The 24432-nt window shown below is 40.2% G+C and overlaps 1 protein-coding gene across 6 annotated transcripts in view; it reads right to left on the bottom strand.

Annotated features, from left to right (window-relative positions):
- MEF2A (myocyte enhancer factor 2A) overlaps positions 1-24432 on the bottom strand; it is a 162937-nt gene that overhangs the window by 62066 nt on the left and 76439 nt on the right. For all 6 annotated transcript variants that reach the window (XM_014606045.3, XM_019477690.2, XM_059714563.1 and 3 more), the window contains one exon: positions 21280-21483. In XM_014606045.3, the coding sequence (XP_014461531.1) occupies positions 21280-21483 (204 nt within the window). The remainder of the gene's footprint in view (positions 1-21279; positions 21484-24432) is intronic.

Here is a 24432-nt window from a genome sequence, read left to right on the forward strand (position 1 = left end):
GCTCAATATAGCTGAGACGGATGCTATCAGGAGAGGCAGCTGATATACAGATCTCAAACGGAAAGCCTCTTTCACAGTTTCATAAGTCAGTCTAGTCAAGTCTTTTCCTACTTTGAAGCTGAATGATCTGCGTTTCAGCTGAAACATTTATTTTTGCTGGATGTTGGCCAGGCTGTCAAATGGAATAATGTTTCCAGATTTGGATGTTTCCACCGTTCTGCAAGGCTACATTAGACAACACAGCTAAAGTAGACAGGGGCAGCACAGAGTTTCATGAAGTCCGAGCACCAAAACTGCCTGGCCCTGGCTGGTGCTATACAGTCAACGATCCATTACGCTGCCTCAGTTTCCTCAGGGTCAACAGTAAAAAGGGGACTGAGGGAAGACATACATTGGTCTTGGTGCCCAGGGGATGAGAAGCATCTGACAAGAACTCGGGACTGTAGACATACAGGATGTAGGCACACTTCTAGTGGACACTCTTGGCCAAAAGAAGCTAAGAGTAGAATACACAGACAATTATTCAAATGAGTTCTGTTTATTCAATGGATGTCTTTACTTGTGAATGAAAAGAACTTTTGAGCACTCAGGTTCATTTTATAAATGTATTTCAGTTTCTATCTCCCTGAGAAAGACCAAGTGAATGTGTCACTGATGTGTACTTATCTCTGATATATCCCAGGGTAAAGGATTATGGGTTCCACCCACCTTTGCCAGCTACAGAAGCCATGGGCAAACAGCACGAGTCCTACACTGCACCAGGTGTTACACCGTAGTTCACAGATCAATGTCAGCATAGTGTCTAGGCTAAAAATATTAAATTCCTTTTCATTTGGAAAAAAGTTCCAGAGTTCATAAATCTTCCTCTAAATAGCATAGGTATATAAACAATAGGCCACTTGACATGCCAGAACATAAAAAGTTATGAGAAAATGAAACAAACATAAATATAATTCTGCTTTGCCATTAGAGGAAAAAAATTGAGTTTAATCTTGCTAATCTGGCATTTTAAATCTCAACGATGATTAAATGTACGTGTTTAAGCAATTTGGTGGTATTCCAAATGACTTCTACATCCTGAAAGAATTGCACAAACGCATGAAGCACAATCCTCACCATGATTATGACAAGTAAATGTCAAAACAAAAGTAACCACCTTTTACACTATATTGTTTGTAATTTCTAATGTCAAATAATAAATTATTTGGATCAGAAAATATTCTGGGACACTACCAGCTGGAGTCAGTTTAAAATTAATCTTTCTTTCAAGTACTACAGTCCGGGACTTGCTTTTTAGCTACTCAGGACTGAGTGATTAGCAGACTTAAACAGCTTATTCAAATCTGATTCTAAAAGCAGGTAGTATAAAAGAGTGTTCACATACAAGTTAAACTTAAATTATGATGAAACTGGGTCTAAAAATTAATTCAAACTACACCCAACAAGAACTTTCTGCAAGAAAACATTAAAGTGTTAAGAGTCCTCATTACTCAAACCTCATCTTCAAAATAAAATACCGTAGAAACAAGGGAAAAGGAGTTTGCTCTTGCTGTTATAAGCTGTTGAATATTATGTGTTATATCAAGTTTACTTATAGTACATTGGAAAAGAAAGTATAATGTCATGCAAATGAAAAAATGCTTAGCTCCTAGTACCTGGATTATAAAATAGTCTTCAGATTCAAAAGGCATAAGCATTTCAGATTTTGAATAGATGGCATAGGTATAAATTCAATGTAACCTTCATGAAAATACCATATCACTTATTAGAATAGCCTGAGCCAATAGCTCGAAATGATACATAGTTATTAATAATAATTTATATTAGAATTAATAACTGAGGAGTCTGATTTTACTTTTAGAGTAAAGTATCCTTCTTGGGCTTCAAATTAACAGGGACTGGCTTCACACTGGCATTACATTTGTTATAATTTAAAGGACCAGTCTCTTTAATTTTCAAAGGTTCTCGTTAACATTTACACCGCACCTCTGGAAACCTGTCATGCATGCACGTAGCAATAAACACTTAGGCTAGTGATGGGAACAAAACCAAGTATTCATCAACTATTTGAGTAGCAAAAAAAGTATAACGTGTATTAAGAAAGTCTGTGGAACTAGGACCATCACATTCCCTACTCTCACCAACCTTGGACAATTTGATCTGTTATGCCAGCTGGACAGCATCCCTGTACTCCCTTCCTAGTCATTCACCACAGAAAGGTGGCAAAAAAAATGCACAATGTGAAAACATGGAACGGGGATTGAATGGCTTTAACTCAAAGAATCACAGCAGTGGCGTGAATGGGAAAGGAGAAAGAAAGATTCCTACTCATGAATCAGAATTAGCAACCTTAGAGAAGGATTTAATTCACAGCTCAGTGTAATACTGGCTTAGTGTTCAATTTGGGGTTTGTAACATCAAGGACCCAGTAACAAAGAACAGGTTAATCTTTTTTAACCAGCCTGTAGTGACTGATCATGTAGTTACTTATTTCTTTTTGACATTAAGGCAGCTAGGTTACAGCACTGCTGACTTGTAATGAGAAGGAAATATAGTATCAGGTATCATCTTTATATTAATGGCATTTGAGCACAAAGCATTTAACAGGTATTAACAGGGGAGATGGAAAGTAAACCTTGTGCTTTTCTCAGAGGGGAAGCAATTACTATTACTGACCTTTGCAATGTCTCCTAGAGGAATTAACAAAGACGTTTTGGTTTTAAGAAAGAATGCAACTGTACCAGAAATTTGTGAGGTGGCTTGTAAAATACTTCTGAAGGACAGATACAGCATAAAGGCTCTTTATGTTACTTCTTCTAGACTTGTTTCCAGCTCAGAGAGTGGTACCATGCGTTTCGTGCAGAATGAGTCAATATGAATTTGGTGGTCTCAAAAACACTAAGACTATTGATCTGTAGCCAAGAAGAGGGTGTCTGCCACCAGCTAAGTCTGAGTTGGATCCCTGAGTAATCCTACCACACTACAGCTTTGCCAGAATATTTAAGATGGCATAACCCCTAAGTGAATACATAATAGATACTGGGAGAAAGGATTTTTCTGCTGATTTTGCTCTCCTATCGCCCTAGACACAACCTACCTAAACAACACAAGCTAAGACTACAGAAGTGTTTTTGGGTCAGCATAGATGTGTGCACTGCTAGGGTTTTGCCAGCACAGTTACCTCATTGTAAGGGGGGTCAGAAGATGAGAAAAAATTAACCCCCTTAGCTCTTACAGCCATGCCAGCGAAGTTTTGTAGTGTAGCCAAGACCATAATTTGGACCTTCACAGATCAAAGTGCACCGTAAATGCCAACAACATAGAATCAGCTGCGTGTGTAAATATTCAAGACTAACACAAGCACTTTAAACAGCTATTCAGTGATCAGTGGCACACTACCTCTTACAATTACAGTAAGAACAGAACTCGGTCATGTTATCTACACATCCTAAACAGCCTGCCGAACTGATGCCCATCACAGGGATGTGCAAGCAGAGGACTGTGGCTCTGCCCTGGGCCCCAACCCCACGCTGTCACTGCCCCAAGTTCCTGGTCTCATGCCCCATTTACCCATCCTGCTCCTGGACACTGCTCCCTACTCAGCCACAGCCCCATCCCATCCACCGGGCTGAGTGCACCCTGCCCACATGGATCCCAGGCCAGTCTCCCTGGAGACACTGCCCACCTGCTCAGTCCAGTGCCCCCAGCAGTGGGAGCAGGGCAAATGAGCTGGGGTGCCCAGACAGTGAGGCCATGTCTGGTGACAGCAGTGACACTAGCAGCAGCAGCTGAAAGGGTGTCACCACCTCCGGGGCTGTCGGGAAGCAGATTTCGGCCACTGTGCCACCCCAGCCCCGTTGCATGCCTGGGGTGGCATAACTAGTCACATGTGCCACACCCCAGGCTGCCCCCTGTTCCTGGGTCAGGCAGGGCTGAGAAACCCACTGCAAACTGGATAAAATCTATGGCAGGCCAGACTCAGCCTGCAGGCCACATTTTGCCCACCCCGGCATTTAAAATGAAGTCAGCTTGACACTTCTAAGTTTCTGTTAATTTACTATTAGAGATGGTAGTTTAAGACGCTGAATATATATCCTTGTATACAAAACAACCCACCTTCCCACCTCCCCAAAAAGGCACTAAAAATGTGCTTGAAACATTCAGAAAACAGAGAAGAGCATACCTACTCTAGCTTCCCTAACCTATAGCACTAATTCACATACTGGTTAGGACAAGAAGGAAACGTAGCTTTAGATTATCTGGAGGCAGCTAAATGAAAATAAGATTTGTCCAAACATGAAACAACAACATGAGAAGGGAATGCTGTATTTTTCATCAGCCCAAAGCTGTGACATTTTTTTAATCTATTCTACTTCTGGCAATTCTCCATTTATCAAATATCAGGTAATACAAAATGACATTAACTAACTGGCAACAAAGAAACTTTTTTCTAGCAGCGTCAGCTCTCCTACAGTCACCAATGATCTGTGTCATTTCTAAAAAACATGTCAACGTTATTTAGTCATCACCATGCCAAGACAAAGCAATTTGCATGATGCCAACAAAAAAAATAAAGATGTTAACAGCATATTTTACTTTTAAAGTAAATAAACACATAAATGCCTTGTTGAAAATATATGAAAATTGAACAGATAATAATAATGATAATAATAATAGTTCACAGTTAAAAACATCAGACTGAATTATCTTTGGGGACCTGGATATTTACAAGTGTTGAACAAAGGCAGCCACCAATATACAAAGATGTCTCATTTTCTCTTTTCAGCCTGGTACCATGAAGGTATTTTCAGCTTCCATAGAAGATATCCCTTCCTCTCAACCTCATATGAAAAAATAGTTGGAGATGTGGGATTGTTTAAGATAGGCATCTCTACTGGAAAGAAATTAAATACTGAATGTATATAATTCTTCCCAAAGATCCAAAGAGTCTCTAGGATTTTCTGTCTTTTTCCTGCTGAGTTTTTAGTGGATTAGAGTCCTCCCTCTATAAGCTACGTCAGGAATCGATTTCTGCTCCCAAAGGAATTTGCTCAGCCTCAAAGACTCTTAAATCTTGCAAACAAAATAAAATTACTTTACACTTAATTTTCTATGAACCAGACAGTACTTATCCCCAAGTTAACCAGAAAGCCTCCATACTTACAATTATTTATATATTCAGTAAGAGTTTGCCACTTTATTTCAACTAGATTTATGTTTTATTTCTCATATTTGTATAGACTGCACGGTTCACGAATAACACTAAAATCTTATTAACAATTATATTAACATTTTATTTTCTTTTATGTAATTATATTTTCTTTCTCTCTCTTTGCAACACAATACAAGGCAAAATTTTTTGCCAAGTTTCCTTCTCAACACTTTCAGCCCTCTTTCTGTCTTCATAGCCAGAATGGATATCTAATTTTGTAGGCTTTGGAGGGTTTTATTGTTGCTATTATCCTCTAGAAGCTGTCAACTTAAGACTGCAATTTTTATAACATAAAACAGCATATGAAAAATAACCAGTCACTGTATGCCTCTTAAGTAATATCTTCATATTAAGTATGCTTTTATGTGGATTTATGTATTTATTTTTAATATTATGCATACAACCAGCATTAAAAACAATAGTTCTGTTTAGGATTAGATATAGGTGTATAAACACAGCTACCCCGATTACTATGGTATTAATATTGAAACTAAGCCAGCAAAACCTACAAGCGGATCTATCGGAAGATGTTATTCCTCTGATCCATTTTGTCAGATTAACTTCCCTTCTATAGTGATCATCATAAAGGTCAGACCCATAATAATGACTTTTTAAAAATCTTCTAGTGATCACAGTCACTGAATGCTTTAACGGATGTGTCATGTGGAATACTGAAGTTAAGTCAGAATTATAAATGCTGTTAACATGTGGACTGTGGTAGCTTAAACGTCATTATACATAAGCTACTAAAAAGTTATTACACCTGCACAGAAAGTAAATGTATGTTAATATCTGAACCTCATTAACCTCTTCAAAAGTTAGACTTATTCTATTATTTATAAAACGCTGTTTATCTTCATGGCTGGACTTCAGTCTAACTTGCAGTAAGCCAAGGGTGGTCAAGATGCAGTCTGCGGGTTGCATCTGGCCCTTCGCTTTGCGTTGCCTGCTGCTGCCGCTGGGTTCTCTGGGCTCCCCCTTCTTCCTCCGCTTTTTGCTTCCAATCTCCAGCACTGGGGTTGGGGCAGCATGGCCCACAGCCTGGAAGACCAGGGCTTTGGGATCTGGAGGTATCTGGTGGAGGCCACATGATAGGGAGGCATGGGGGAGGGCCGACCAAGCATGTGGCTGCTGAGAAATTGGACAGCCCTGCAGTAAAGCATTCTTGTGGCTTAACTGTTCACATGTATGATAGAAATGGGCTTTTATTTTAAGAAAACCTGCGGTGTTGCACAGCTGGTCCATTTATTATTTTCAAAGTCTTTGGTCAGTTCTCATTCCTATCAGTGAACATCAGAGGCTGGCAATATCTGAAGTAAACAGGCAAGACTGACTTGCAATGTCATGCTCAAATCGGAAACAGGTCATAAGGGTGCAAAAAGATCATGCCACACTCAAAACAGGGTTACAGTCTCTACTGATTCACAGCTGAAGGCCGGAAGGGACCATTAGATCATCTATTCTAATCTGCCATAGACCACAGCCCATTGCATTTCAACAAGCTACTTCTCTGTTGAGCCCAGTAACTTATATCCGTCTAATATCCGTCTTCCAGAAAAACATGCAATCTCAACCCGAATAAATGAAGGGATAAAATAACATGTCTTCCCTTAACAATCTGTTCCAGTACTTAAATCACCTTTCTTGTTAAAAATTGATAACTTTAGAAATTAGTAAAACTCACTGGTTTCAGTATGCAGCTATTGTTTGGTTTTTTTTAATTATTTCCTCCGATGTATGAAAGGGATTTTTCATCTATCGCACTCTCTCCCTGAAGGCCATTTCTCAGTCTTCTTTTCAATAAGCAAATTATGGAGATCTGCAAGTCTCTCACCATAAGGTGTTTTCTTTAATCTCTGAGTCTTTTCTGCAACTTCTGCAAATAGTTCTAACTTCTGATTTTGTAACATCCTTTTTAAAATGTGGATACCAAACCTGAATTTCACTAATCGGTCTCATCAATGCCACATGCAGAGGTGCATGTGGCATTGATGCACTGCTCTGACTTACTCTTACTTACTTACCTCCCTGCTCTGACTTACTGCTCCTCTGTTTATATAACCAAGAATCAAAATAGCTCTTTTTGCTACAGTATCATGCTGGGAGCTCATGTTTAGCTGCACGTCCACCCAAAATCTTTTCATTTCCTCTTTTCCTAAGAGTAAATGAATGAAACTTGGATTGTGTCAGTACTACAATCCCAGAGCAGAACACAAACATGAATGCACATACACTATAAACCACTCTTCAAAACAGAAAGTTATTGTATGTAGCTTTAACCTACAATTAAGCAAAGAAGCTGTAACATACAAATCCAAGAACTAGCAGCTGCAGTTGATGCATCTACTGTATAAAATATATCATGTTGCAAATGAAGCAAATAAATTAGTGAAGTAAGAAAAATAATGCTGTGATCCTAAAAATGCACCCTTTTCCAACTTCGGCATCACAGTCTACATTCAGAGGAAAATAAATTCCAGTTGATGAAAGTATGCAACGTCAATTAACTTAACATTTCAGTGGCTTTTGAACAATTATGCAGAAAACTTATGGGGTATATAGGGCAAGTATAGGCTAAGGGCATGTATTCAGTTTCTAACAGGAGACTTGCTGTTTTCACAATCAAACCCAAAAGTGTACGCACATTCATCACTTTTCCTCTAAACCAAAAATGGCTGTTTTAGGAATAAAATAGGCCAACTCCAACCAGAAGCCAGTCTCAGGGGAGATGCGACAGAAACGCTATTGTTTGGTATACACATAACTGAACTGGACATAATCAGTAAGTGTAGAACAGATGATAATTCTGCACAGGAAAGGAAAAAAAATAATCTGGCTTCTCTATCTTCTGTTGCAGGGTTTGGGTTTTGAGCATGAGGGGGTGCAGATACAAAATGACTCTTTAAAATTTCATGTTTTGCACCCAAATTCACCCACATTTTAAAAAGTAGACTTGGAAAGTTATTCAAATGCTGCCAACATGTCTTCCTATCCTAAGTTGTTTGGTTTCAAGGATAAATTTCAGTATGTGTGCTGGTTACCTGTATCAAGAACCAAAAAGAGACAGAAAAATGGGTAAAGGCAGGGATAGTATAGCTCACTGCTTCCTTAGCTCTTGGTTTGAAATCCTAGCGTTTCAGCACCAACTTCACCATTTATATTCTCTACAATGTTACACTCATCCCTAGGCACACTCTTTACCTGGCTATGAAGGTGCATCTGCTTCTTTACGCTGCAGGCTGAGCTCTGCAATTGCACTCAAAACCATGACATTACTAACAAGTCTCTTAGTGTAAATCTGATTGCAGAAGAGTAGGTACTGCTCCTAGAGTAACCTTTCATAAACAAGGGCTGGGAAGGATTAGTGGAAAAGAGGCTTGTCCTTTAGCATTTCAGTGCATGACTAGGCACTACTTATGGGCTTCAAGACAGACAGGTTAATATTAAAATACACCCTTATTCTTTACAATCAAAATAGGTCCATATCTAATGTGAATATATTTGTATACCCACATACGAACTGTTAGACTTGGACTGACATGGTAAGTTTTCACTAATACAGGGATTACATGTACAATATATACACAGCTTGCTTCCAATGAAAAAAGATTAGCACCTGTTTTATTTTGATCAGCAGCAATGCCAATCTACATATTACTTGGACCAAATACTTTTATTGTAATCAAAGCATCATCAATGCCATAGCATGTCTTGGAATAACTTGGTAAGACAGTTCACCGAAACATGAAAACCAGTGTATTTCAGACCAGAAAATAGTTGTTTTTCTAGTACAGCAACATTATTTATAATAAACAATCCCAGTTATTATAGATATACATTTCTGTGATAAGGGTTACTTTTCAGTTATCAACCAACTGTAGCAACTGTGCAAAATAAAGATTTCATATGCATTTCAGAGCAACTCTGATATAAGAGTACAGCATAATCTTAGCCATTATACTGCGCACAACACGATACTTATATGAATATACGCCATTAAAAAAAGGACACTTGAAATATCATCCACCCAGAAATTTTGTCCAGCGCAGATGTCAAATATGCAGATGTAGCATTTTACGCAACTTCCTGAACAGATTCATTTTAATGAGGAAGGATATAAAAGGAAGAAGTCCAGCCCAGCTGGTGACAGATCGGAAATGAGAACCCTTTCGCTCTCAGCTCTTGGGCAGAGGCTGGCAAAAATCAGGAGCTGCTTGAACAAGTGCTACCCTGAATGAAAGACCTGATGTGGCACTGTAACTTTGTGATCATCACCCATGCCTTGCCTGTGGAGACGAAGGCAAAGAATCTGGGAAGTTTTCAGGATTAGTGACCTGATGAACAACTTCGTTAGTTCACATTTATTTTTCCTTTGGATCTTTAACGGCCACAGAAAAAGTGGATTTTTAGAGTCTTGTATGCAGGACAGTCTCCTGCACCTATCAATTATGTGAATATTGAGGACAAGAACCTGGGTGGCTTCAGGAACTTAGCATGCTTCTAGTGGAGGGGGACCAACCCTATGACAAGAAGTTTGGGAGAATTACTGTTTACCTACTAAGAATAAAAGAAACAGTAGGGAATAGTAATGCAATTTTAAAAGTTTCTAAGAGTGTGTTACAATTACTAAACAGCAAAAGGAACCTAAAACATAAGATATAAAAATAGTTTTGATAAAATTACTAGCATACTGTAATTTGCTATGACAAACTACAGCTTCAATCATTATTAACAACAGTTCTATAAAACAAGTGATATCATTCTGAGCATTTATAATTTCACACAATATAAACAGTACTTATGATGTACATCCCAGTCTACAGAAAAAATACATGCTTTCCTCAAGACAGGCCGCCTAAGAACAGCCTAATGAGACTGCCTCAGGGTGGACAAAAACGTACAGTGCACAAGACACTAAAAATGCAACATGACTTATCTAATGAGAAAGGCTTTTACTCTTGAAGATAAACATCAAGAAATAGTAAACGTATGCAGCAGCTAGGATACTGAAATTGTGCAAAAAAGACACTTCTTGAGTTTCAACAGAAGATAATCCTTTTTCCTTTATAAGACGGGAATACAACATTAATACCATCCCTTCCTGAATAAATCTTTTTCGTTAGGTGAACCCAAGGCCAGCAAGTAAAAAAAGTCTAGTTCCCTTTTTCCCCCCAAACCACCAAAAAGTGGTTGTTTCATCGTTTCTTAGCATAAAAGACAGAAGGGATACTAGACTATTTAGTCTGACCTCTACCACAGGCTATTGAATTCCACCCCTACATTAAGACATAGGACTGTAATTAGACTATGTTTCTGTCCTCAGAAGGCAAATGGTGTGCCACAGACAAAGCACTAGAAAGATCAAAGTGCCATCAGCACCCAAGACACTTGCAATGACATGGTATGGACCAGATTTGGTGAGAAGTATGATTCTTAGCAAGAGCAGAGCACGCCAGCTTAGACATCTTACAAAGGGAATCCTCTAACACAGGCTTGTCCAACATACGGCCCACGGGCTGCCATGCGGCCCGCCAAGGCATTTTCTGAGGCCCAAGGTGCTGTGATGGGAAAGGAAAGTAAACATTGTTTACTTTTGTTCCCACTCCTTGTCCCTCCCCCAGACCCTCAGCAGCTTCTTAATGGCTGCTGGAGGGCTTGGAAAGGGGAAAGGTTCCCACACGCACCGCGTCAGCTTGATGTTACCAACGCGGTGCGTGTGGGAATAGCAGCCATGTGCCGCTCGGGACAGGATGAGCCAAGCCGGAGCAGCAGGGGCTCAGCTGCAAGTTCCCCCTACATGCGCTGGTCAGTCCCGAGCAACACACGGCTCTGCCGCTGCCTCTGCTGACTGGTGCCGAGCCGGGCGGGTCTGTCCCATCCGGAGCAGCACCCGGCTGAAGCCGGATTCCCACGTGTTGCTGGGGACGGGAGGCAGCTGTCCAGGTTGACACCGTCCAGCAGAGACGGTGGTGGAGCCATGTGCTGCTCGGGACTGACCGGTGCAGCTACGGGGAAAATGCAGCTGAGCCCCTGCCGCTTCCGCCGGGCTCGTCCTGTCCCGAGCAGCACACTGCTCCGCCGCCGGTTTTGCTGGCCGGTGCAGACCCGGACGGCCTCCTCAGATTCCCAGTAGCTTGTGGGAAGCCAGCTTCATCCCATCCCATCTGAGGCAGCATGTGGCTGAAGCTGGCTTCCCACGTGCTGCTGGGGACACCCAGCTGGGTCGGCACTGGCCAGCAGAAGCGGCAATGGAGCTTCCTGCCTTTTGGGACCAGCTGGCACAGGTAGGGGAAAGTGCAGCAGCATGTGGGGAAGCCACCGCTTGATAGGGGATGGGATGGGCTGGCTGGACTGCACCAGGGAGGGAAAGCTGTGGCTGAGCCCCCTGCAGCTGTGCTGTATGCTTAAGACTGAACAATATGCTCATGAATAGAGCATGAATGATCTGGGCTCCAACGTAAATTTGGAGCAGGTAAAAATCTTTGTAAAAAATACTGTCCGGTGTTCGGATTGTGTTTACTTCTGTTTCTCTTCGTGGGGGATTGGGGGTTCAACTTGTTACTACTTGTTAAAGATGTGTTACTAACAAGTTATTAATTCAATAAAAGTAAATCTTCTCGAAGATTATTCTCAAAAATGCCCATATTTTGTTGCTTTGATTAGTTTCCACTCTGGCTGATATCTTTTCCATATTTGATATGTCAACTTGCATTATGCTTCTTTCATTCATTGAGAAGTGAGAAGAGGCAAAAGTGTTTATTTTAGTCAAAAGTTTGGTATCATTTCATTGTTGCTTTTATATTGTTTTTATTTTGGATTTTAAACCACATTTCTAGACCCATTTTATTGTCACTTCCTGCAACTTCATTGGTGTCAAAGGTCACGTGACATCACTTCCTGATGTGATACCGCTTCCTGTGAGGTCTTTGAATATGGCTCACCGGCCCACTGCGTGATAAAAAGTTTATGATCTGGCCCCACATTCAAAAAGGTTGGACACCCCTGCTCTAACGCTTCAGGGTGATGATGGTCCACCCTGGTCAGCAACCCGTCTTCAGCAATGGCCAATCTTCGATACTTCATAGAAGAACAGGGGCTAAAAACAAGAATGCATCAGTGGAAAAATCATCCTCTCCTGACTACTGGAAGAATATGCTGTAGCTCTGAAGCATGAGATCTGCTTACATTATGAGCACTGTTGAGGACAATGCAGACAATTCTGTTCAGAGAGAGATTTGGATTAATAGGTTATAGGGCCAAAGGAAACCACCAGGCCTATGCAGCCTGAGCCCTGAGCAACCTAAACATACATGGGCTTCTGAATTTCTCCCAGAATTTGGATTCAATCATCTACAGAAGATAGAATAACTTGTTTTAAGGTTCCAAGTGATTCTACCTCTCCATAGAAGCTATTCCACAGCTAGGAAACTGAATCTTATTCAAGGTTGAATTTCTCTAACGTACAGCCACTGGATCTTGTTATGCTCTTGTCAGCAAGGCTGAAAAGTTCCTTCTATCAAACATCATCTCCACGCATGCACAGTTATCAAGTTACTCCTCAACTTTCTCTCTTCAGGAAGCTGAACAATTTGAGCTCCTTAAACCTTACACTGGAAAGCTTGCTTTCCAGTCCCAGAACTATGTCATAGCCCTCTTTAGATTCCTCTATTTCTACATCCTTCTTGACAGTACAGTGCTGCATACAGAAGCAAGGTACCCATGTACAGGTACGATGCTGTGTACAAGGCAAGATCGCTTTCTAACTTCCACTTAGTATTCAGTCCCTTTTTTATACTCAAGGTCTGCTTCAGCCCTTTTATCCACAGCAATTCATTGAGAGCTCATGTTCAGATTATTATCTAGGATGGCCCCCATGACTATTTGGGCAATATACTTTATGCAGGTTGAAGTTATGAAATTGTTGCATCCAATGCCTTCAGTATAGGTAAAATAACTACGTGTTATCAAGGTTCAGTCATCTCATCTGTTTCCCAGGCCAAGTAAAATAGAGGGCTAAATTGTGATGACTTCCCACTGAAGGTGGGGTAGTCATCACAACCCCTGGGTAGCCTGTTAAAATGAGCTCTTTTCACTGATACCTCCCCCTAACAACTACATTTTGAGATCTGTCAGTGACTCATTTATTAATCCTTGAAAATGTGCCTCTTAAACCCATATAAAGCAACTGGCTTTGTAAATAAAAATGTCATATGGTACTAAGTCCAATGCCTTGTCCAGTAGGATATCCTTGTTCAAGTCCCAGTTCTTAAAAGGCCGAATTTTAAAATTTCTGATCTTAGTCAATTATACTATCAAGAAGGCTTGACCTTTGAAAAACTAGCCTTTTTAACATTTTAATTGTACATGGTACTGGCTGGAGCCTGGTTCCAAAATGTACACATAAATCAGGTCATGATCACTGGAAACTGCTCACTTCTAGGTTAGTGATCAACTCTTCTTTGTCTGACAGATCAAGGTCCAATACTGAGTTCCCTCACAGTGAGTGGCAAAAATAATTGCCAGATTAGTAGAAGATCTGTGATGGCTCAATTCTACTACTAGTCAAGTAAGACTATCTAGCAGATGAACTGTATTTAGAACAAGCCAGTGGTTTCCATCCTGGGGAAACGCAGTATAAGGTGGTTGGAGTATACACAGGGTTGGAGGCATGCTGGTTCCAGCTCCTTGAGAGCACCAGTATGCCACTCCATCTGCATTGGTGGTAGTAAAAAAGGGGAAACAATGCCGGAGATTTCTATGTTCCCAGAAATGCCCTGTTCCTCAGGCAATCAATGACTGGTTCCTATGAAACCAGACAATGCCAGTCCCTACAGCACTGCACTTGCCTGAATAGAAGCAAGAGTTCAGTACCATCTTCAAGCCCCCTAGCTGTCTTCTGTTTGTTTTTTCTCTGAGTAGTTCCTCATCGAAAGAACGTGTTATGTGTTCCAGTATACACACGCAAACAGCCCAGAGGCACCAATTAATTATTTCCCAGCAATACTATTCTGCTGGGGAAGGAAAGCCACTGGAAAGGAAAACAGGTACAAAGAAAGGGGTGAGAAAAACTGTAGGAGGAAACAGATCTACCAAGAATTTGGAGGTGAGCACATTATTAGAAGCTTGACAAGACAACAAAAGAGGGAAAAAGGCAATAACAAAAAGGAATGGAAATCTAAAAAGAAAAGAAAAAAGGATTCTATACAGCTCTGAGCTTACGTCTTAGCGGCTTTAACAGAAGAAGCTGCTTTTCAGAAATATTTTGCTTTTAATCCCTTCTTGGCAAATCATTCAGGAGTATGAACAAGGCTTAAAAAGCAAGGTGGTGATGGACTAGGTACAGAGCATCTGAACTGTGCAGAAAAGCTCTTCTCCTCCCTCTCCCACCACCGAAGGAAAAACCCTCAACGCGAGGGCCAAGAGCAATTAATGCGATTCTATTCCAAAGACATTGCAAATCATGTGTGCTAACTTCTAAAATGCAAGTCAGGAAACAGATTTGTTAAGTATGAAATCTAACTGCAGAAGAAATCTAATTTAATATGGAGAAAACATAACTGATTTCCATAAAATTACTTTCTTTTATATTCTGCATTTAAAATGTTTTTCACTTCTTCAGAAATGATCGTGTCATTGCCCTGTTCAAGAGAATTTTTGTTAAAGCTATGCTTCTGCTGAGTAGTCAAAAAGAACCAAGTTATCCACTTGACTTTAATTTTTTAAATGACTGTGCAACATGCCAAAATGCTTGACAACTAACTTAACTTTGCCTGCTCATGATACTAGATCAGGGGCAAGCAATTATTTTGGGCGGAGGGCCACTTAACGAATTTCAGCAAGCCATCGAGGGCCGCATGCATGACAGACAGCCCAAGGCAGATTAATATTAATTTTCTAAATTTTTTAGGGGCCCTGTGGGCCAGATAGAATGGCCTGGTGGGCTGCATCCGACCCGCAGGCCACATTTTGCCCACCCTTGTACTAGATCCTACAGAGAGGTGATAAGCCTTGCGCCATTTTTACTCTTCCAGAATTTGAAGGTAACCTTCCCTCTTGAAGACAGAGAAACATGAAGAAGTAGAGATTTCACATTTGAGAATAAAGCTGAAGTGTTAACTAAGTGTTCAGACAATAACTCACAAAAAGATCCATTGCAGATTAATGATGTATAAAATAAAGTGTTTACTTCTTGTCTTCACCTCATCGTGACAGTGACTCCATGGCAATGGCTTATTCACATACTTTGTAAAACAGGCAAATTAGGTGATTTAGGGTAGAATTTTCCAAATCCCCTTTGCTGACCTGACAGCCATTTAGAAGCCTAAGTCTTATTCACAAACCAAGAGACTAGTATCCAAGCACTTAAGCCACTTTTGAAAATATTTCCCTTACAACATTAGAACATGTCTGAAAAAACAATGGAGGATCAATCCAATGTTGAGAAAATTATAGAAAATGACACTGAAGAACTGGCAAACTTAAGAATAGCAAATTCAGAGCTACTGTTTTCACTACGTCCTAAAAAGTTTAGGTTTATCATAGAATCATAGAAGTAGGGTCGGAAGGGACCCTGTAGATCTTCAAGTCTGATCCCCTGCCTGGGCAGGAGAGAAACTGGGCTCAAGTGACCCCAGCCATGTAGGCATCAAGCCGCTTCTTAAAGACCCCCAGAGTAGGAGCCAGCACCACTTCCCTTGGAAGTTGGTTCCAGATCCTAGCCGCCCTAACTGTGAAGTAGTTCCTACGGATGTCTAATCTGAACCTACTCTCCAACAACTTGTGGCCGTTATTCCTTGTTATCCCGGGGGGCACAGGGGGAAACAAGGTCTCCCCCAAACCCTTCTGGTCCCCCCTAGTGAGTTTACAGATGGTCACAAGGTCCCCACAGGACTTTATCATCACAGGAACTGCATATTTTTACTTCAGTTAAGAAAGACCAGACGAGTTAGTGATGATAATAATTTAACTCAGAAATTCTTGGCTTTTTTCTGCTTATGTCAAGCCAACACCACTAAAAATAAAATAACGCTGCGTGTGTGAACTGAACGTGTTTAGTTTTAGTTGTGACAGAAGACAATAATTTGTCACTATGGTCCATATCTGGTTGCCTTTCTGATCAGATAAAATATAATAGGAAGATTATTCTTTCATTGACATACTTGAGGGGTCTCGAATGCTCAGATCTTTGTTTTTATAATGACTAGATGTGTAGCCTTATTTACATAGTACACATACAAGCGGAGACCCAATTCAAGGCAATGCTCATAAAAAAAACCTGAAAAGGGAATTTTTTTAATTCTGTATACAGCACAAGATTAAATGATGGAAACCATCCCCAGAAAATTTCCACCCAACATCAATGGTGGCTTGGGCTCAGGAGGAAGAACATATGTGTATGAGAGGTGTGGGTGAAAGACTAAGTTCTTTAGAGCAGGGAACGTCTTTGCTGTGCGTTTTTACAGATTCTAACACAACGTGGCAAGTGTTGCCGAGTCAAGTTCCTAGGTTATAGTTGTACAAACAGTCCTTCTTCCTCATGACCTCCACTTCAATCTACTAGTACAGGGCTCTCCTGCAGAACTTATTGGTATGACTCTGGAACCCAGGCCAAACCCTTCCACCCCATTGCCTACCATGAGTTAGGGAGCTTCGGTAGCCACCAGTGACTAAAACGGGAGGCAGGGGAAAAGAGGGGGCAAGCAGGAACAATGTTTACACCTTGGGGTCCAGAACTGTGCCAATACGGTAGCTCCAGCAGCTACTCTGGCAAATGATAACCCTACCTTCAGGGGTGGTCTCACAAATCAGGATCGAGCCCATGGGGCTAAATGAGCTGGACATCCCTGTACTAGTATGTTAACTAGCCTTTGATGAATGATGACCTTATCTGAAATGAGAGGAATCAGGATGCGAGTGATATAGCAGCCTTTGCTGGAATACTAAGAAGTACCTAAAAATCATAAAAATAAGATGCTTCAGTTTACATGAACTTCCACTAAATTAAACATTTTAGATTTTTAGGTTAAAACAAAGATTCCCATAATTTTATTTAAAACGCAGTATTGTAAATTTAGGACACACCCAAAACTCCCATTTAAAGCAATGAGAACTTGTTCAGGGATACGAGGCCTGTATAAATAACTAGAGCAAGGTAGCCAACCTGTGGCATGGGTGCCACAAGTGGCGCAGGAAGCCTTTGTGTGTGGCACGCAGTAGGATCAAGGAGGAAACAGGAAGCACAGTGGCAGATAAGACAGGAAGGAGAAAAGAGAGCACTAGATCAAGTAAGAGAAGGGGACTGGAGTGACATTCGGAGAGGTTGGGGGCCCAATTTCTGGCATGCTTGCCCAAAGGCTGGCATCCACTGACCTAGATAAAGATGTCGGAATACAAAAGGTGAACCCTGAAATAGATATTTATTTCTGTGTACCCTGCATATTTTTACTGCACCCCACAAATATCTTATCCAAATCAAATAGGAAACACTTTAATTGAATTATACTATATGATGGCAAGCATAACTGTCCCAATTACCCTCATCTAAAATAGATGTTAATTGGCCAAGCAGCAACACTCAGTAAAGCTGCAAAATAATTTGGGAGATGATTTTACGATGCCTCAGAGCCCAAGCTTAGGAAGTTTAAACAAATCAATATCACTTGAATCCCCCCCTGTGAACAGAGAAAGACTCAAATGGAATCAGCAATACTCATGACATTCTATGAAAGTACAGCTTTGAGAGACTTTTCATATTAACAACACACTATAATTCAAGTAACTATTTCTTGTTATGGAATGTAACAATGGAAAGTGTCAACCTCCCTTAAACGTATGAATGAATTTAGCAATTCACCAGTGGCCAGAATGGAAGAAGCAATTGCTAGGCATATGGAAAACGGCAGAAGGAAGATGTACACAACCATTACCTTTACACATGAATGCATGCAGCTCTAGGAGGGGAACAATTTCATTCTTGAGGGGTTTACTGTTTCGAGACAGTCCCTCAACTAAGTTTGCTTGGACTTTGTGGACAGTGCCCAAGACAAAGTACAGGAAAAAGCCAAAAGACATCCATTTGGAATAAACTGAGGGCCGCTTCTCCATAGACTGGACTGTATGTTATGTAGAAAGCAAATTTCTTAGAAGGCTTACTAATATAGCATTCTGACGAAGTACATGCAATAAATCTGTACAAAAGGTGTGAAGCAGGAATCCACAGCAAAGACAGCAAGAGAGCCTTTTCTTATTGTTGGAAGCAAAGGAACTTAAGATGCACTTCCTTGTGCAGTCTTTGGGGTCAGTTCCTTATTAGGGGTATGCGAAGCAGGCTCTATTTGATTTGGATTCAGTGATTTGGATCATTGTCCCGATTCGATTCATCCGAATCTGAAGATTCAATGCCAATTCAGAGGATCAGTGATTCGGCCACAGACACAGCTTTAAATGTTTTTTCTACATACCTCAAGGTACCAGCACAGCTCGTGAAAGCTGCAATGCTAGGGCAGATGGAGCATCCCACAGGAGTGCGGCCGGGGGGGGGGGGGGGGGGGGGGGGGGGGCGGTGCATGTGCTTGGCAGCGAACCTGGAAGTGGACTGGAAGTATTTCCTGATCCACCAGGGAGTTCACAGGGCAGCCCCCCCCACAACCCCTAGCTCAGCGATCAGCTGCAGGGGGACCCCAGGTACCCCCCCAGACCCAGGAGGCACCAGATGCTGAGCCAGGGGAACATGGGGGGGTTCCCCAGCATGCTCTCCAGCAAACCTGGAAGTGGACCACAAGTGCTTCTGGTCCACTTCTGGGTCTGCTATTGAGTGTGCTGGGGGGGCCACCCCTCACTTCTGTGGGATACTCCATGCACCCCAGCATCCCAGCACTCATGACCCGCCTGCTACCTAGAGGTATGTAGAAAAAATATTTAAGCTGTGTCTGTCTGAATTGACAAATCGATTCAGAGAGTTCCATTTCGATTAGGAGAGATTAAAGGGTCCTCCGATTCTATTAGATTTGGCCACTGAATCGGGCCAAACCAAATCAGGGACCCAAGCTTCGCACAGCCCTATTCCTTATCACTATTACAAGGCTTGTATGCTGCCCATATAGATAGGATTTTGGAAGAGGACTCCATCCTCAAGATGTTAGTGGTAACTTAAGTGTGCCTTTGAAGAAATACATTTTTAACTGGACCAACTGATACCTTGCTTCATTTGCTTACTAATGTATTTGATCCCTCTTCCACCTTCAACTCGGGCATTCTTCACAGCAAACCCAACTTAAAGAATAAATTCTTCAAGACTTATTATACTTTCCCTCCCTTTGCCTGCAGCTACATCGATAATTTTATCCCATATTTGTTTTAGTGAAAAATGTATTTGCTTTTCCCCCACCCCAATCTATTTCATAACATTTCTATCAGTACAGGGAATTGCAAATTTCACCAAATATGTCTAGTAAGGCAATTTCTTTCCCCTGCTGATTTTCACCAACGTAACACTATCTCCTGAAAGTTTTAAAATCTTCTTAAAAGATGACAGAGGATCCTTCTTCACTTCCCAGTTCTGTTACTGTGAATTCTGTTGGGAGATGGATCATGAACAGGATAGCCTACCAAATAATATTACTGTTTTATAGAGTCGACTGCAGAGCTAAATTATCCGTTTAACACTTTGCAAAAGATAAAGCATTTGTGAAGCCTGGCTGGAACATAGGGCCTTCAAGTTAAACACAGACCAAATATGATCAACAGGTGTAATGGTGAGTATTGGTCTTGTGCAGAATTGTCTAGAATAATCACTCCTCCTCTCTCAACAGCTTAAGCTTCTTGTGCTGACAGCTTTGTAGGGGTCATATGCATGGACTGAGCCCAAGAAGTTTACTGCCAATGCCTCTAATCTGAAAGCATCTAGTGCTTAAAGTAAGAGACTGTTACTTCGGAGGCTACTGCCAAAGTACATGACTACATGTGGAATACCCTCTCAATAGGTGACAAAGAGAAAACACTGCTAGCATGAGTTACAAGAGAACACCCTTTTATACTTTAGTGTTCCAGGAAGCAGTGTAAATGTATATAATACATTTGTCAGTAAATGAGATCCAAATTTCTTTATTTAAAATTAACATTTATTTGTTGACACATGGTTTCCAGAAACTCTGGATTCATGAGACTTCTTTCACGTCACTGGTTTTCTAGCCCAGCTTCTCCCATATCTATTTTTAACACGTAATTCTTTTTTTTTTCCTTCAAGGACTGATGCTACAGAAAGTTTGCAGGGAAATAAACTGAAATAATGGCTCTTAGAAAATATTTTCTTTGAAAGTATTATCAAAATCGTTGGTTACGAAATACTGGGAATGTTTCTATTTTTAATATATTGAATAAACATGGAAATTAGATACCTCAGACCTGATCGTTTCAATGATATTAAAAAAGGAGAAAATAAGGGGTAGAGATATTCAAAAAGTTAAAAACAACAATAGTTCTAAAACAATTAAATATTTTATGAACAAGCCGCACCATAACAGGCTTAACAACTTCAATAAAATACTATTATGCAAGAGATACAGACAAAAACAAATTCCACTCTTATTTTTATGCACCCCTTTGCAAATAATGCAGTTGTGACTGCAGCCTCACAGGAATTTGCCCATTCATGTCAATGTAAGACTAGCTGACTTCTCTACGAATTCAGCTACAGTGGGGAAAGCCTATAACTAGAAGGATAAGCCATAAATTCTACTACTTCTTAGATAACAAAATGGGAAGTTACAAGTTCACATTTAAAACATAACTACAACAAGGAAGCAGAAGCAAACAAATGTCTACTAATAAATATTCATATTATTTTATAGTCCAGAAGCTATGGTTCTTTTCACCACCCAGTGCAATTTCACGGTATAACTAAGAAATATTTAATTATTAAATATTTGTGGTACATATTTAGTTAAAATGGTTTAAAATGCTCCTTTAAATACACTTAGTTAGCATACTTTAAATACGTACAGCTCTATATTTAATCAACACTAATAGTAAGAAGAGGAGAAAACGGATCATCTTTCCAAAACTGTTACCTCAACAATATCCGAGTTGGTTCGGCTCTCGTGGGGTTCGTTGTATTCTGTGTACTTGAGGAGAACTTTGTCCATGTCAGTGCTGGCGTACTGAAAGAGTTTGTTAGAGCTGTTAAAAATGATGAGTGCTATTTCACAGTCACAGAGCACACTCAGCTCGTATGCCTTCTTCATTAATCCAAACTTCCTCTTCGTAAAGGTCACCTACACAAGAAAGAAGAGTGATTTTTTTTTTTTCTCCAAATGACAGATCAAAACTTTGAAAGGCACATATCAAGACATACAACAAATACTACATGGCAGTGCATTTGTTTCTCCAGCCAAGAAATCCTTGCAAGCATCTTTGGACTACTATGCATTTTTATGTTTCCTAATCAAAGTCATATTATTGGTATGGTGATAAATGTCAAGAAGTAATTAGCAGTGGAAAAAGTATCCTATACTAGATGCATAGCTATGTAGTAGTCTAACTATGTCAAATTAGTAATAGAACTGCTAAATAGAATAAAAATTCATCCCAAGAAACAGTGGAGTCCAACTGTGTCAAGTCAGTCATACCTGGCACGTCCTTTATAAGCAGCTCCATCCAGTGGCATTATCCACTTAATGTCCACAATGGACAAAGAATGGAAAGCAGAACAAAAGTTAGCAAGGTCAAGTAAAGTTATGGCGATTTATACCCTTTATACGCTAGATACACCTTCTGTCACTTAAACATTTCTTATTCCATCGGATAAAAAGCAAAACTGCTCTTTCCCTTTGTTTTTCTCTAAAATTCCTCGATAAGCCCTTACTGGTTTGGAATACCACTTCTTTTCACCCCAAAATACCAAATAACCATGTATCCAAGAGTAACTGTTTACTAAGGGAGCTTCCATATCTGGCAAGGTATACTGAGAAAGGGTCCTTTCTTATATCAACAGGCAAGAGGCTTAAAAATATGGTATACATTCAAAAGTCCCAAAGAAAATTTTAAGGCTCTGCAAACCAAGTACAAGGACGCACTGCCAGTATGTTAACACTCTGGCAAAAACAAACCAATCCCCCCCACAGCCCCTGAAACCGGAAGCTGGCTAGGGAAAGAACCACACCTAGAACTGCTCCTGATTTAAATAAACTTGAAGACCAATAATTTCTTAGTGAATATCCATTCCTTAGAAAATTCCTCCTAATCCTAATGATTCCCCTCCCCAACCCCCCCAAAAATCAGTCAAATAGAAAGAGAGCAAGAGAGAGAGATTTTTATTTACCTAGCAGCTAATTCCTACTACTGCTACTTCACTATTTGTGCATGGATCTCTATGACAAATTCCAGTAGAAAGTTCTGTAATGTATTATACGCTATATATATATTCCAATTACTTAGAAATATCTGCATTTACTTTATTTTTTTTGTCACACATTTTTGTGACAAAAACTCACTATTAGAAGCTAGTAATTCTATAGTTACATGGAATGAACATAGTCACTGTAAAATCAGAAGTTTGGCAAGTGAAAGATTTAACAGGTTGCCTTTTTTCTTGAGCATTGGTACCTGCCACATCCTTTTTTAACTACTGATGGAGTAAAACAGACTGGTAACTTCAGGAATAGAAACAGGAAAGCACATTCCTAATACCTTAGCATATGTCGTAAAAGACTGTTTACAAACTATCAACTAGTCAAGCAGATCTATTGCAAATATGCATTATATTACACATTTCCAGCTATTTAGGCAGAAATATAGGGCCTTTATAGACATGCTCCAGGAGGCGGAGGGGGCATTTTAATTAGCTTGGAACTGAGCTAATTAAAAGCACCTGGAGTTTCACATGCATCAGGGTCCCCACAGTGAAAAACAGCAGCAGGGTGCTTTGGATTAAAGCTTGTCGAACGAGCTTTAGCTTAAAGCACCCTGATGCCATTTTTCAGCATGGGGACACGGATATACGTGACACCAGAGTTTGCTGGAGCGCAGTAATTTCCATGCTCCAGCCAATTCTATTAATCGAGTCTATGAGCAGCCTCCCTGCATGTGTGTAAGTGCCCATACATTATAATAACTTTTAGTGAAATCACTCTGCACACTTCTAACCTTCATTTAGCACAAAATGTATCCCAACAAAATAAAACATTGTAAAGTAATACACAATGAGCCTTCAATGTGGCATTGAAATGTACTGTCTGCTGCCCACTGACTTCAGCAGGAGTCAGGTATATAAACGTACAGGAAAGCATTAGGAAACACACAACATTAATGCGACATTATAGCTCCAATCTCATTCTACAGCTGCACTTAGTTAACCAGCATGCATAGATATCCCTCTTCACTTTCAGCTTTAGACAATATTATGAATATACTGTTAATTAATGCAATGTTCATTGCCCATCTCCTCTTCACAGTTTTCTGTCAATCATGAATGGATTAGGAATGCAAGAAATAGAGTATACCTAGCTACAAAGTAAGTATATCATTTTTGCCATCTTAAATGCTTACAGATTGCAGCTATAAACTGAATTTAGAATACCCCGTAGGCCAGCTGGCCTCCTAAACAAAACATGAAACTTTCTATCAAACGCTTTTTGTTTATCAACATTAATTTTGGGACCCAAACAGAATACAAACTCAACTCACAAACCTGCATTTAACTTACAAATCAATTCTCATGCACAATGAAATCTTAACGGATTACTCTCAGATCCCTTGAGGATGAAGCAGTAAACAACATGGTGGATTTTTAGACCTAATGGGCAGATCAAGCAAGAGTAAGCTAGTTATTGGACAATATTAATATTAACCATATGTGACACTATAAAGCATATGACTGTATTTTAATGTCTGTGGTCCCATATTAGACAAGGCTAAAATTTTTAAAGATACAGTAGTTTCATTTTTATTTTAAACTATTCTATCTATCCAAGCTTCATCCAATACCTACATTATTTCTACCCAACAGAGTTAAGGTTGATAGGGTGCTTTAATTGTTCATTTCCAGTTAATAGTGTTCTCTGGGATCTGATTTCCTCTCTTTTCACATACAACTGTGTAAATTTGAGCAGGCTTTTAACCCACTTTGTTCAGCTTCACTTGTTCCCAGTATTAAACGCAAAGAAGGACTACTGTAGAACAGCTGATGCACTGTACATTTACACCTTAACTTCTGTCAGCCATTT

The sequence above is a fragment of the Alligator mississippiensis genome, chromosome 11 (genome assembly GCF_030867095.1).
Source record: "Alligator mississippiensis isolate rAllMis1 chromosome 11, rAllMis1, whole genome shotgun sequence".
NCBI classification, from domain to species: domain Eukaryota; kingdom Metazoa; phylum Chordata; order Crocodylia; family Alligatoridae; genus Alligator; species Alligator mississippiensis.